The sequence below is a fragment of the Nicotiana sylvestris genome, chromosome 2, assembly GCF_000393655.2.
Source record: "Nicotiana sylvestris chromosome 2, ASM39365v2, whole genome shotgun sequence".
Taxonomy (NCBI): domain Eukaryota; kingdom Viridiplantae; phylum Streptophyta; class Magnoliopsida; order Solanales; family Solanaceae; genus Nicotiana; species Nicotiana sylvestris.
Window position 1 is genome coordinate 78,383,910 of NC_091058.1, and position 15,437 is coordinate 78,399,346.

The 15,437-nt window shown below is 39.4% G+C and overlaps 1 protein-coding gene across 1 annotated transcript; it reads right to left on the reverse strand.

The window, feature by feature from the left end:
• Positions 1 to 13,718: 13,718 nt before the first annotated feature.
• Positions 13,719 to 14,282, reverse strand: LOC138885114 (uncharacterized). The gene is made up of 2 exons (XM_070166013.1): positions 14,060 to 14,282; positions 13,719 to 13,918 (listed from the first exon to the last, which is right to left on the reverse strand). The coding sequence occupies exons 1-2, from the start codon at positions 14,280 to 14,282 to the stop codon at positions 13,719 to 13,721; spliced, it is 423 nt and encodes a 140-aa protein (XP_070022114.1).
• Between the last annotated feature and the right edge of the window lie 1,155 nt (positions 14,283 to 15,437).

A 15,437-nucleotide genomic window follows, 5' to 3' on the forward strand; every position in this document is an offset into this window, starting at 1 on the left:
CCCTCTCTACTTTTTTTTTATTTTACTCCTAGCCTGTTGTGCTTTCTTGCACTACGCATCTACATCCTAGTCTGTTATGCTCTCCTTCCATATGTTTCCGCACCCTTAGCCTATTATACTTTCTTTCTTTCCTTGTGTTTCTGTAAATGCTTTTCTAGGTGAGTCCCTTCCCTCTGACCCCCTTTTGTGTGAGGGTACAATTCCGAGTCATGGCAGCACCCTGTTATTGGTGCCCATGACTTTGAACTAGGTTCTTGAACATTTACTCAAATCAATTCCCTCTCCCTTCTTCCCCCTTTATGTGCTGAGCCTTGACTCAAGTCTGGTGGTATTCTAATCACCATCCAAACTCAAGTCTGACTTCTAAAGTCTGATCTTAATTTGTTTGGACCAAGCAATTGGTCAGGGGTGTGCCAGTCTATACCCATGGCTGGGCATGACCACCCTTTGCTATGGTTCCCCAATCCCTCTTTCACTTTGCATTCATTCCTAGTTCTAAGTTCTGCCCCTCTCTGGTAAGCCATGCTTTGGTACCTTTGAGCTCCCACTGAACTTGGATTCTTGAGGGATGGTTGTTCCGTACTGCACTATTCTAATTCTAAATGGTATCCTGAGTGTAAGCAATGCAGGGAATCCTTGAGATTCTTTGGAACTTTGAAACACTTTGGATAAAGAGAAGGCTTTGGAAATTTTGAATTGGTTAATTGCATGTTGTTGGGCATTAAGATTGAATTAGGCTGCTCGGATCTAGCTGTTAGTTTTTAATGTATTTATTTTCTTTCTTTTGGTATGTAATAATTTGTATCAAGGATTTGGGGAATATAGTAAAAGGGTGTGGGAGGGGTTTTACATTTTTGCATCAGTAGGGGTAGAAACCATGCTTTAGGATTGTAATTTTTTAGAAATCCTGCCTATAGGGCTATTCAATATTTCTGGTTCCACATCACCTAGAGACCATGCCTATAATGTTAACGCTTCATTGTGTTACAAATCACATAGAAATCATGCCTATAGGACTTAACGTTCATGTAATCAACGCATATAGAGATCATGCCTATAAGGAATGCATATGCATTAGGCAAACTATAGGGTTAATTAATCCAATCATCTTTTACAAGTTCAATAACATGTTTTAGAAAATCAAAATAGATATTATGCCTATAGGATCAACATCAAACTCGTCTGATTCGCTTAAAGTAATAATAATCTATTAACCGGTCCTTAACGTCTTAATACAACAACGATTTCAGAAGTCTTAATTCTTTGACAAAAACTCTCTTGACTCGGTATACTTTTAAATCCCTCAAATCGGCATCTTTTTCTGAAACAGTTTCTTTCTAAACATTCTGTCTAAATGTTTTACTCAGACCCTGAAATTGTCTTTTAAAACAGTTGCAACTTACCCTTTCCTTAGATATTTCTATCTCTCAAACTCTTTCACAACCATTTATGTGTTTTATTTTTACTGCAGTCCATACTTTCTTTTCAAAACTCCTCTGCATTGGACTACTTTTTTCTGAAACCAGTACCTTTTAAATCACTGGCTTGAAATACCTTAATCTCTGACAATCGGATCCGAGTTTCCTAATGTAGACTTTCTGTCTAAATGTATGTGTTGAACTAGTCCGCTCGCCGCTTAATTTTTAACTTAAGACCAAATCAGTATATGCTAAGACATGCTAAACTAAGTGTTTGTTTGGTTAAGGGGCTTACTTGAGCCTTACCTATTTGTTTTGTTCATCCTTATATTTGTTACTTGTTTTGTATGTCGCAATTAGAATTTTAACCTTTGAACCCCATATATGCCTATATCCCTTCCCTTCCCCTTTAGGATTAGAAGTCCTGATACCCCGGGACTGATAGGTTGGGACGGGTACTAGCATGCAATAAGTAAACGAGACTGATCGCGTTTAAATACCTTAACAGGGTGGGAAGGGTAGATATGGATATGATGACCGATGCGCTAATATCACGTGCGACCCCTCTTTTGAGGAGTGATTGCTGGGTATTTCATTGAAGTGATCCATATTAATTATAAACTTAGGACTCCTCTCCCTTTACTTGCTTTCATCTCTTCTTGTAAAACTGTTCAAATCTCTTTTTCATGAATTTCTGCCTTCTCTACTTATCTTTGAAAATTTTCAACTTGGTCGCAATCTTATGTGCGAATCCTTATTTGAGCCTTAATTGTTTACTTGTAAAGTCACAATTGCAACATGGCCGGGAACCACACTAGTGGATCTTGAGGGGTGCCTAACACCTTCCCTCGGGATAATTTCTAGCCCTTACCCTAATCTCTGGCCTCTTCATCTCAAACCCTTCTTAAAGTGTCCTAATGCACTATAATCATTAGGTGGCGACTCTTCAACTTCTAAACCCAATTCTCGAAAGGGAATAGAGTTGTCTTCCCAATGTCGTATACCCGATTTCTGACCCCACGGTTAGAGAAAAAGGGGGCATCGACACGGGCCTTGATCTGCCCCAATAATGAAGACTGAGCAACAACACACGCAAGGACTCGGTTGGGCTCCGAAATGTCCAACCTCACAAATCTATTAGCCAAGGACTGAATGTCCAAAGCTAGTGGTCTCTCCTCTACTAGAATGAATGCCAAGCTACCCATACTCTCTGCCTTTCTGCTTAAGGTATCTGCAACCATATTTGCCTTGCCTGGATGATAAAGAATGGTGATGTCATAATCTTTTAGTAACTCAAGCCACATGCGCTGCCTCAAATTAAGATCCCTCTAGTTGAACAAATGTTGCAAGCTGCGATGATTTGTATAAACCTCACATGGCACCCCATACAGATAATGCCTTCATATATTAAGAGCATGAACGATCGCGACCAACTCTTGATCGTGCAGAGGATAATTATTCTCATGAACCTTCAGCTGGCATGAAGTATAGGCAATAACTCGCCCCTCCTGCATCAATACAAATCCCGATCGAACGCGCGAAGTGTCGCAATATACCGTATACATCCCTGAACCGGAAGGCAACACAAGGACTGGTGTTGTAGTCAAGGCTGTCTTAAGTTTCTGAAATCTCGCCTCACAATCATCGGACCAATGGAAAGGAGCACCCTTCTGGGTCAATCTAGTCAGAGGTGATGCAATATATGAAAAGCCCTGCACGAATCGTCTGTAATAACCTTCTAACCCCAGGAAACTCTTAATCTCGATCACCGAAGTAGGACGTGGCCAACTCTGAACTACCTTAATCTTCTTGGGGTCCACCTTAATACCCTCTCCTGACACAATATGCCCCAAAAATGCCACTGACTCTAGCCAGAACTGACACTTGGAGAACTTAGCATATAGCTTCTGCTCTCGCAAGGTCTGAAGCACTACCCTCAAATGCTGCTCGTGCTCCCCCAGGCTACGGGAGTATATCAAGATGTCGTCAATGAAGACGGTGACAAATGAATCAATGTAAGGCCTGAATACCATGTTCATCAAGTCTATGAATGCTTCTGGGGTATTAGTCAAGCCAAAGGACATCACCAGGAACTCATAGTGGCTATATCTAGTCCGGAATGCAGTCTTCGGAACATCCGAGTCCCGAATCTTCAGTTGATGATACCCTGACCTTAAGTCAATCTTGGAGAACACCCTAGCACCCTACAACCGGTCGAACAAATCATCGATATGAGGCAATGGATACTTGTTCTTGATGGTGACTTTGTTCAAGTGGCGGTAATCAATGCATATCCGCATAGTTCCATCCTTCTTCTTCACAAATAACACTGGTGCACCCCAAGGCGATACACTGGGTCTAACAAACCCCTTTGCTAACAACTCCTCAAGATGCTCCTTCAACTCCTTTGGAGCCATACGGTATGGTGGGATAGATACAGGTTGGGTGCCTGAATCCAAATCAATGTATAAATCAATATCACGATCCGATGGCATGCCAGGAAGATCAGAAGGAAACACATCGGCGAACTCTTAAACTACTGGAACTGAAACAATCATCGGAGATTCTACGGTGGTGTCTCGAACATAAGCCAAATAAGCCAAACACCCCTTCTAGACCATTTGCCGAGCCTTTAGGAAAGAGATAACCCGATTAGATGTATCAATTGTGGAACCCTTCGACTCCAACCTTAGCAACCCTAGCATTGCTAAAGTAACAGTCTTGGCATGTCAATCTAGGACGTCGTGATATGGGGATAACCAATCCACGCCCAGGATGATCTTAAAGTCGATCATATCAAGCAATAGGAGATCCGCACTAGTCTAAAAACCATAGAATGTGACCATACAAGATCGGTAGATTCGATCCACAACCACAGAATCGCCCATAGGGGTGGACACATGAATATAAATGCCCAAAGGCTCAGGAGAAATAACCAGGAAACGAGCAAATAGAGATGATACGTATGAATAAGTAGACCCTGGATCAAATAATACTTGTGATGACGGCATCTGAGGCCAATGCATATAGCCTAGCCGGAAGGGCATAGAATCTGGATGGATCACCGGCTGGCTAGCCTTCACTGGACTGAGCAATAGATTGCTGACCTCTCCCTACCTGGCCTCCACCTCTAGGACGACCCCTACCAGTCTTCCCTCCACCTCTAGGTGGCGGGGTAGCCGGTGCTGATATCATAGGCTGCTGACCCTGCTGTACTGCCTTGCCCCGAAGCCTGGGGCAGTATCTCCTCATATGATCAAGGTCTTCGCACTCGAAACAACCCCGTGGTCTGGCGAACTGCTGCCCTGATGGCTGTCCCTAATGGCCTTTAGACCCACAGGAAGAAGCCTGAATAGTCGGTGGACGGTACGAAAACTCCAGTATAGCACTGAAATAAGAATCAAAAGAACCATGTGGACCTGAATAACCGCTGGAGGAACCCTGAATAGCTGGCGGGCGATACGAGCTCTCTAGCATGGTGCTGAAATAAGGACGCGCTGGAGCACCTCGAGCAGGCGGTGGTGCTGAATATGGGGGCCTACTAGGTTGACCCCTCCCAAACTAACCTCTACCCATACGGGGCACCTCTGAACTCTCTGGAGAATCTAGCCCTCTTATCCTACTGCATCTGGTCTCTACCCCTCTAGCGATATCCCTCAATCCTACGAGCAATCTCTACCACTAGCTGATACTCTGTACCCTTCTCCACCTCTCGGGCCATGCCAGATCGAATACCAGGGTGCAACCCCACAACAAATCTCCGCATTCTCTCTGCATCTATGGGAAGTATCATGAGTGCATGGCGAGACAACTCAGAAAACCTCACCTCATAATCGGTCACAAACATCTAACCCTGCTCAAAATGCTCAAACTGATACCGTAGCTCTTCCTTCTCAGAGGGTAGAATGTACCTATCTAGGAATAACTATGCGAACTGACCCCAAGTGATGGGAGGAGAACCTGCTGGCCTGCCTAGAACATAGGACTGCCACCATCTACGGGCCCTGCCCTTAAGCTAAAAAGTAGTGAAGTCAACTCCATACGACTCCAATATCCTCATGTTGTGTAGTCTGTCCCTGCACCTATCTGTGAAGTCCTGGGCATCCTCATAACGCTCGCCCCCAAAGACCGGATGGTGAAGCCTAGTCCATCTATCCAATAACTTCTGCGGATCACCATCTGCAGCTGGTCTGGGCTTGGGTTCCACTGCAGCAACTGGCGGAGCCCCATCTTCGGGTATTGCACCCGGAGTCTGATACACTACAGCTGCATATCCAGGAGATTGAGCAGTAGGGGTCTGTTCTCCCCCTTCCTGCCTGTGATGTAGTTGGATCTGCTAGAAATAAACCAGTCTAAGTCATAGAATCCATGAATCGCAGTATACGACCCATGACCTCCTGGAATCCCAGTGTTGTCATAAAGTCCGCCGGGGTGGGCTCAGCTGCGGGCACCTCGCCCTGCTCCTCGATGATAGGATCTCCCACGGGATCTACTGGTGGTACTACTGGGATAACTCTGGGATGCCTTCGTTCGCTACCTTGGGCCGGTGCCCTCCCTCGGCCTCTAGCAATAGGAGGAGCAGCTCCGCCCGGGTCTGGAACATCAACCGTGCGTGTCCTCACCATCTGTGAGAGAATAGAAGAGGAAAATTTAGTATACCAACCACTGCACGATAGGAAATGAATAAAGAATAGTTTTTCCTAATACCCTATAGCCTCTCGAAGATAAATACAGACGTCTTCATGCCGATCCGCAAGACTCTATTAGGTTTGCCCATGACTTGTGAGACCTATGCGAACCTAGTGCTCTGATACCATGTTGTCACAACCCAAAATCCACTAAGGGTCGTGATGGCGCCCAACATCGTTGTCAGGCAAGCCAACACGGAAGTATTAGTAAATTTTTATTTTACTTACCCAAATTTGTTACAACATTTCTTAATTTACAATCAAAACAGGTGATGATAAGCAATACAAAATAATAATTATACAACCCAAAAGAACTGTCTCTTAATGTGTGTGCCAAGACCTGGTGTCACAAGTAGTGGGCAACTAGTAGAATGTACAAAAGAATAAAACTATCCTACTATCCGGGGTAAAACAGATAGCAAAAGTAAAGAAAGACCCCATCAAGTTGTTGAACGGTACAGGAAGGGAGCAGCTCACCCTGGAAGTCTCAGTCTATGAATCAGGGGTGCGCACCAGACTGATAGCCAGATGTACCTGCCTCAGGTCCTGTACAATTAAGTACAGAAGTATAGTATGAGTACATAAATAATATGTACCCAGTAAGTATCTTGTCTAATCTCGAAGAAGTACAGACGAGAGGTCGACGTGACACTTACTAGGGTCAAATAATATAATAAAGTGTTCTGCTAGGCATGGTAGTCACAAATAATCAACAATCTGTAGCAAGAGGTAATAAGTCATGTTCTTAACAATTTTACAGTTGACCGTATACATTTCAACTATTCAACAGAATAAGTCATGGATAAGATTTCACACACACACACACACACACACACACACACACACACACACACACATATATATATATATATATATATATCATGCGCACATTATGCCGAGGTCGACGGCCCGATCCAACAGAAAATAAACTGTGCACTGTCAGAGGGTCGAATGGCGCAAACCATAGATGCATCTATTTCTACCGAGGTGATCGTCCCGATCCACAAATATCAATTAATATTAAGAAAACACATGAATGCGCATTTAATTCCAAGTAAATTCATACAAGTGTCCAACAAATGTATACATTCGCTTATATTCCTTTCCAAATCTCTAGCATGCCCTAAGTGATCACATTAGCAAGAAAATATAGAGACATTCACAAATATAACATGATACGGGTCCTAGACTACACGGACAATTAACATACTAGTAGCTACGAACGGACTCTCATTACCTAGTGCGTACGTAGCCCCCGCATTAGCAGCAAATTATTCAATTATTACAACTATGAGGACAATTCCCTCTTACAAGGTTAGAAAAGAGATTCACCTAACTCCAAAGTGCACTTCCAATACCACGAACGAGCCCAAACCCTCAATTCGGAGCCGAACGATCCACAACTAGTTAAAGGAGGTAGGAACTAGTCAATATAAGATCACAAGATCGAATTCTAGCTATTTAAGCCATTTCCCAACCATTAATACAAGTTTCCTAAAATCCGACCCAGAGCCCACGTGCTCAAATTCCGAATTTTCCGAAGAAGTTGATCTCTATAACCTAAGGATCAATAATATATGATTTCTAATCCATTTCATAACCAATTTTGTGGTAGAATCTAAGTTTTATTAAAACCCTAGATCTAGCTCTAACCCCTTGATTTCTCCAAATCTTTAGGTGTTAATCTACCCAAAACTCGAGTGTTAAACTTAGAAATAACGGGGATGAACTTACCTCCCGATGCTATATGGGAATCCCCTCAAGAGCTCCAAAATCGCTCAATACCCGTGTGCCAAATGGTCAAAAATGGCTGGTGCTCGACTTAAATGAAGCTCACTGCTTCAGCAGTTTCTGCATCTGCGATCAGGGGGCCATATCTGCGAGAGGAGACCGCATCTGCGGAATTGGCTAAAAGGTCTAGGACCGCTTCTACGGTCTTGAAGCCGCATCTGCGTAGCCGTTTTTGCAGTTTGGACTGGCCAGATCTGGGCCGCATCTGCGAGGCTACGACCATTTCTGTGGTCTCGCACCTGCGGTCGACCAACCGCAGGTGCGGATATGACAGAAGTAGATGCTTCAGCACTTCTCCAAATTCTCAACTTCACTAGAGCCTCATCTGTTTGACGCTCGAGGCTCCTGGGCCTCCCCCGAACATACCGACAAGTCTGAAATTACGAGACGGACCTACTCAAACCTTCGGAACGCCTGAAACAACGCTAAATCTAAGAGTTACCCCCTAAAACCAAATGAATCAAACTTATGAACTTCAAGTTCTTAATTTTCCTCCAACGAGCCAAAACGTCCTAGAACTACTCAGATTGACACCAAATTTTGCGGGCAAGTCTTAAATGATATATCGGGCCTGTACCGGGCTCTGGAACCAACATACGAGCCCGATACCCATGGAATCAATCATTAATTATTTTCTTTAAATCTTTAAAACTTCAGATTAACAATTTCTGATAAAAATTCATTACTCGGGCTAAGGCCTCGGAATTCGATTCCGGGCACACGCCCAAGTCCCATATTTTCCTACGGACCCTCCGGGATCATCAAATCACGAATCCGGGTCCATTTGCTCAAAATGTTGACCAAAGTCAAACTTAGCCTTTTAAGAAAATCCTAAGGAATCAAATGAGCATATTTCACTCCAAACTCTTCCAAATCCTGAACCCACCGTCCCCGCAATTCATAAATTAGTTAAAGCAAGCGCAAGAAATTTTATTTATGGGAACGGGGTACTAAAAGGCAAAACACCAGTCGGGTCATTTCAATTCCTAATTGGCTACTCAATTCCCACCCTTTTTGCTTCTTTTTCGATTTTCATATACTCTTTTTTCCTGCGAAGTATGTTAGAAAATATGAGAGAATATGATATATTTATTCATGTTTTATTTAAAATCTTTAATATTTAACATATAAAAATATATGAATTAAATTATACCCATCAAAGTCCCTCATACTTGAATCTTTGCTCGTCTTCGAGGAAAAAAAACATTTCTAATGATAGTATATATACATATAATTTTTTTTAATGAAAACATTTTCTTCAAAACTTTTGGTCTTTGTAGGATAGAATATATATTCAAAATAACTTCTTCCATCATGCCAAATGATTAATCTTTTAAACTTCACCAAATCTTTTACCTTTTCTGATTTCATTTTTGAAAAGAACAAAATTTGCATTCTTTTTCTCTTGAATCTTTCGGAATTGATAACTTTATTATCACATGTTTTGAACATCACATTTCTTCTTCCATAGGCTTGCTATTCATGTTAATCTCCACTAATATAGATTCAACACTGATTTTTGAAATCTATTTAGGGCTATTTCTTGGCTTATAATGTCAGGCTTCAGGCTGGTAGGATAAAGATATTTTTGTAGTGACTTTTCTTCTTCCAGCTTGGAGCAAATGTTCCTTGATACTAATTATACCATTTTTCCCAGTATTTTTTATGTATATATGCTCTCATCAATATAAAGAGATATAAGAATATATACACACTTATATATTATATCTCTCTCTTTTTCAAAATTTTTTCTATTTCGTGCCTTGCACAATCTTTCTTTTCTTTTTCTAACAAACATTACTTATCATGGCTGGAAGAAGAAATAACTGTAATAGTAATATATATCTATTTTTTTTGGGGGCTTTTGGAGGTTATAGACCATGGTGTTTTTAAAAAAAAAGGATAATGGCTCAAAGATAGGTTCTAAGAGGTAAAAGCTTTATTTTTTTGGAGAGAATAAAATAAAAGAGGCTAAAAGGTGTATCAAAGAAAGCCTAATTTCATCTTTCAAGAATCAGTGTCATCCATTATTTTGCCTCGAAGAACATTTAGAGTAAGTTCTAGAAAAATTATTGAGTATACCTTCTTGTGATAATAACTTTTCTCAATTCCTTTGATCTCGCGAGTTGGAGACGCTAGTTTTTGCCTTCACAAAGTTAAAGTCATAGTGATGGAATTGATATGATAATGAAAAAAAGACTTAATATTTGAGCACAATAGAAAGAATTTATTTTACTAATTAAAACCCTACAGCGATACAATCATTTAAGAAGAAAAAATTTATTATGACATTATAGAATATATATATATATATATATATATATATATATATATATATATAATTTATAAATACGTAAAGTACTAAAGAAATTTTTGAAAAAATAAATTAAAAATCTTTTTAGCTTTCAAATTTACAATCATAGAAGAAAGCTTGAAAGAAACTGTGACCACACATATTCTATGTGTAATAGACTGGACTAGCTTTTAGACATTATCAGTCATGGGGTCCGGATTTTGATATAAACCAGAAAATTTACCTGAGACAATAATTAATTTACACAATTAGATGGTTAACCATCCAATAACTTAGGCATACCGACCACCATGGAATTACTCCTATATAGATGGCTCTGTTTTTGTAGAGGCTTGCATGGGATGTCCCGGTTGTACAATAATCTGGATATTAACCAGATCAATTGGTTAAGCATTTGTTCATACAAATTATATTGGGATTATGAGGCTCCATTGCTTCACCCTCAATATCTACGGGTAAGAAAATTGTAGTTCTGAGTTTAATGTCGTCAACTCGACTTATTAACAACGGAATGTATTAGGCTATCAAGGTTACCGATGGTTGTTACTCAAAATGTCCTCCAAAATACAACTTTAACCTGTGACCATTTACCTTAAATTTGTATCCTCCATTGATCTGTTGAATTTCAATTGCCCCATATAGAGTAACATCTGCAACATTATAAGGACCTGTCCACCTGGATTTTAATTTTCCTGGAAATAGCCTCAGCCTGCTATTGTAAAGAAGTACTTGATCTCTAATTTTAAAAATATTTTGTCAGATCAAATTGTCATGCCATATTTTTGTTTTTATTTGAATATTCTGGCATTTTCATAAGCTTCCAACCTCAGTTCTTCCAATTCATTAACCTGGAAAAATCTCTTTTTACCAGGAGGTTAATTCAAAGTTTAATGTTTTTAGTGCCCAAAAAGCTTTGTGTTCTAATTTAACTAGCAAATGGCAAGCCTTTCCAAATATTAATTTATATGGGGATGCTCCAATTAGCGTTTTGAACGTCGTTCGGTATGCCCATAATGCATCATCTAATTTTAAAGACCAGTCTTTTCTTGAAATTCCAACCGTCTTTTCAAGAATTCTTTTTAACTCGCGATTGGAAACTTCAACTTGCCCCTGTGTTTGAGCATGATATGGTGTTCCAGTTTTATGAGTCACACCATATTTTGATAGCAAAGCAAAAAGTTGTCTATTCATGAAATGAGTTCCTTGATTACTAATGATGACTCGAGGTGTGCCAAATCTAGTAAAAATATTTTTTCTAAGAAAATTACACACTGTATGAGCATCATTCTTCCTTGTGGGGATGGCCTCAACCCATCTTGATACATAATCCACAGCTATAATGATATATTTAAATAAATGAGAAGAAGGAAAAGGACCCATAAAATCTATTCCTCAAACATCAAATATTTCACATACCTGTATTGATTACAATGACATCTCATCTCTCTTAGTAATATTACCTGTTTTCTGACACTTGTCACATTGTGTGACATATGCTCGGGCATCTTTGAAGAGTGTTGGCCAGAAAAATCCGGCCTCCACTACTTTAAATGTCGTACGGTTTGCAACATAATGACCTCCAATTTCTCCATCATGGCAGTGATACAAAATTTTGGTCATCTCTTCTTCAGGTACACACCTCCTGATGATCTTATCTGCACAAATTTTGAACAAGTAAGGTTCATTCCACAAATAATACTTAGCATCAGAAATAAGCTTTTTTCTCTGCTGGTAAGAGAGATCTTGGGGTGTCCATCTTCCAACCAAGTAGTTAGCAATATCTATATACCAGGGTGGTTGAGTTACAACAGAGTCAACCAAAAAAATGTGTTCATTAGGAAATTCTTATTTTATCTCACTGAACTCAAGTGGAGGGTCTTCTAGTCTAGACAAATGATTAGCTACCTGATTCTCTATTCCTTTTTTATCTCAAGGTCAAGTTCTTGCAGAAGTAAAATCCATCTTAACAATCTAGGTCGAACATCTTTTTTGGATAAGAGGTATTTTAAAGCTGCATGGTCAGTAAAAACAGTCACCTTTGTTCCTATCAAATAAGAACAAAATTTATCAAATGCAAATACTTCTGCCAGTAGCTCTTTTTCTATTGTGGCATAATTCAGTTGAGCCTCATTTAGTGTTCTACTGGCATAGTAAATGAGACGAAAAATCTTATCCTTTCTTTGGCCTAAAACAGCTCCAACTGGCATATCACTAGCATCACACATAACCTCAAAAGGTTGACTCCAATCAAGGGACACAACTACAGGGGCAGTTGATAATTTCTCCTTAAGGGTGTCAAAAGCTATCATACAATCACCTGAAAAATCAAACTTAACATCTTTTATCAAGAGGTTAGTCTGAGGTTTTTAAATTTTTGAAAAATCCTTTAAGAACCGTCTGTAAAAACCTGGATGACCTAGAAAGCTTCTAATTCCTTTAACAGTTGTGGGAGGGGGTAATCCTGCTATAAGATTAATTTTAGCCTTATCAACTTCTATCCCATTAGCAGTGATTTTATGTCCTAAAACAATTCCCTCTGTAACCATAAAATGACATTTTTCCCAATTCAAAATCAAGTTTGTCTCTTCACATCTCTTAATAACTAAAGTTAAGTGGTAAAGACAATCTTCAAATATTTTGCCAAAGAGTGTAAAATCATCCATAAAAATTTCAAGAATTGTTTCGGTCATGTCAGAAAAAATTGCTGACATGCAACGCTGAAATGTAACAGGGGCATTGCACAAACCAAATGGCATTCTCCTATAAGCATATGTTCCATGAAGACATGGGAAAGTTGTCTTATCCTGATCTTCGGGTGCAATTGGTATTTGGTTATACCCTGAATAGCCATCAAAAAAACAGTAAAAGCCATATCCTGCAATTCTTTCCAATCGTTGATCAATAAATGGTAAAGGAAAATGATCTTTTATGGTAGCATCATTGAGGCGTCTATAATCAATACAAACTCTCCATCCTGTAACAGTCCTCGTAGGTATGAGTTCATTTTTTTCATTCTTTATAACTGTCATACCTCCTTTCTTTGGTACCACCTGAACTGGACTTACCCAAGGCTATCTAAAATTGGGTAAATAATACCTACCACTAGAAGCTTGACAATCTCCTTTTTCACTACTTCCTGCATTGCAGGATTCAATCTCCTTTGGGATTGTATTATTGTCTTGTAGCTATCCTCCATGAGGATTCTATGTGTACAAATTGCTGGACTAATCCCTTTGATATCCTCTACAATCCACCCTAAGGCTCCTTTGTGTGCTTTTAAGACTTGAATTAGTCTTTCTTCTTGTTCTGCAATCAAAGAAGATGAAATAATTACTGGAAATAATTCTTGCTCAAGATAAACATATTTTAAATGAGAAGGAAGAACTTTGAGTTCAATTTTTAGTTGAACTTCTTCTTATTGCATCTCCTTATCCTCAGAATCTTTCTCCAGTATTTTAGATTCTCTCCTAATTGTGGGATCATCATCTTGTGCGGTGCCTGATTTGGTCAAACATCTTCCATTGAGTCTGAAATTAATTGATCATCTTTGAATTCATCTGCAAGATCACTATTCATGTCAATAGAAAAGCATGAAGATGATGCCTCATCTCCTGAAAATCTTAGTATCTTTTGCATATCAAAAATGACACTTTCTTCATCAACTCTCAAGATTAGTTGCCCTTGATGAACATCTATGATTGCTCTTCCTGTTGCAAGAAATGGTCTACCCAAAATTATCGGTTCATCAGGACATTATTTTATTTCAAGTATTATAAAATCTACAGGGAAAATAAACTTATCTACTCTTACAAGCACATTTTCAATTATTCCCTTAGGTTTCTTAGTACTTTGATCTACAAACTGAAGAGAAACACCTATGTCCTTCATTTCACCAAGATCCAATTTTCTAAAAATAGAAAATGGCATCAAAATTATTGAAGCTCTAGAATAGCAAAGTGATTTTTCAAAATATACACCTCCCAAAGTGCATGGAATGGTAAAACTGTCAGGATCACCAAGTTTTTGTGGTAGCTTATTTTGAAGTATAGCACTACATTTTTCAGTAAGCATTACCACAGAAACTTCTTCCAATTCCTTTTACTTGACAAAATTTCTTTTAAAAATTTAGCATATGAAGGCATTTGCAACAAAGCATCAGTAAAAGGAATATTAATATGAATCTGTTTTAAGATTTCCAAAACTTTTGCAAATTGACCATCAAGCTTTTCTTGTTTTATTTTTTATGGAAAAGGAATTGTCACAGGTGGGGCAGCCATTTTTTCAGAAATTTTTTCTTCCTTATTTTTTATTTCTTTCTCCTTTGATGGTTCAAATGGTTTTTCAAAATTCTTACCCTTGTCTACCTGTTGTTCAGTCTGGTTCTTTTCTTGTCTGTCTGCGTAAGGTTCATCTAGTTCTTTACCTGACCGTAAAGTGATGGCCTTAAGGTGCTCCTTTAGATTTTTCTCTGTATTACTTGGTAAGGAACCCTGAATCTTTTCTGACACAAGAGCTGCCAATTGGCTTAACTGAATTTCCAGATTTTTGAGGGATGAATTTTGGCTTTCCATCTTTTCATCAGTGGCCTTAATATACTTGTACAAAAGATCATCAAGACTTGGATGAGCTTGTTGGGGCCTCTGCTGGTATGACCCTGCTTGTTGATATGGTCCTGCTTGCTAATAAGGTCTGTAACTCCGTTGCCCATGATTTTGACTCTGGTATCCCGGCGGACCTTGTACCTGCTATTTATGGAAGCTTTGAGAGTTTTCTGCACCATTTGGGTTACTCCACTGAAATCCTGGATGTTTTTGTGCCATTGGACTCCCAAAAAGATATGGCTTGTAACCGATGACATTAACCTATTCATCCATTTGATTGGTTGCTTGACATTCATGGTTCTGGTGGTTTCCTCCGCACATGTCACAAGCTTCAAATTGGTTTGATTGTTGTGTATTCACCTGAAAAGATTCAAACTTTTGTGCCAAAGAAATAATCTGTTGTGTTAGTGTATTTAAAGCATCAACCTGATTTACTGTAGCAGCCTTTTTAATGATTACACGCTCAGATGGCCATTAGATAGCGTTCTCAGAAATTTCATTCAACAACTGCAATGCTTCCTCTGTGATTTTTCCCATTACAGAACCTTCTGCATCTGCATCTATCATATTTCTAGCAGAGGGTTTTAGCCTGTGATAGAAAATCTACAATTGCATATGTTCAGGA

Coding starts and splice junctions, on each gene's coding strand:
- LOC138885114 (XM_070166013.1), bottom strand. CDS start 14,282: ATGCTTACTGAAAAATGTAGTGCTATACTTCAAAATAAGCTACCACAA. Junction 13,919..14,059: donor TCTTCAGTTTGTAGATCAAA/GTACTAAGAAAC, acceptor TTCTTGCAACAG/GAAGAGCAATCATAGATGTT.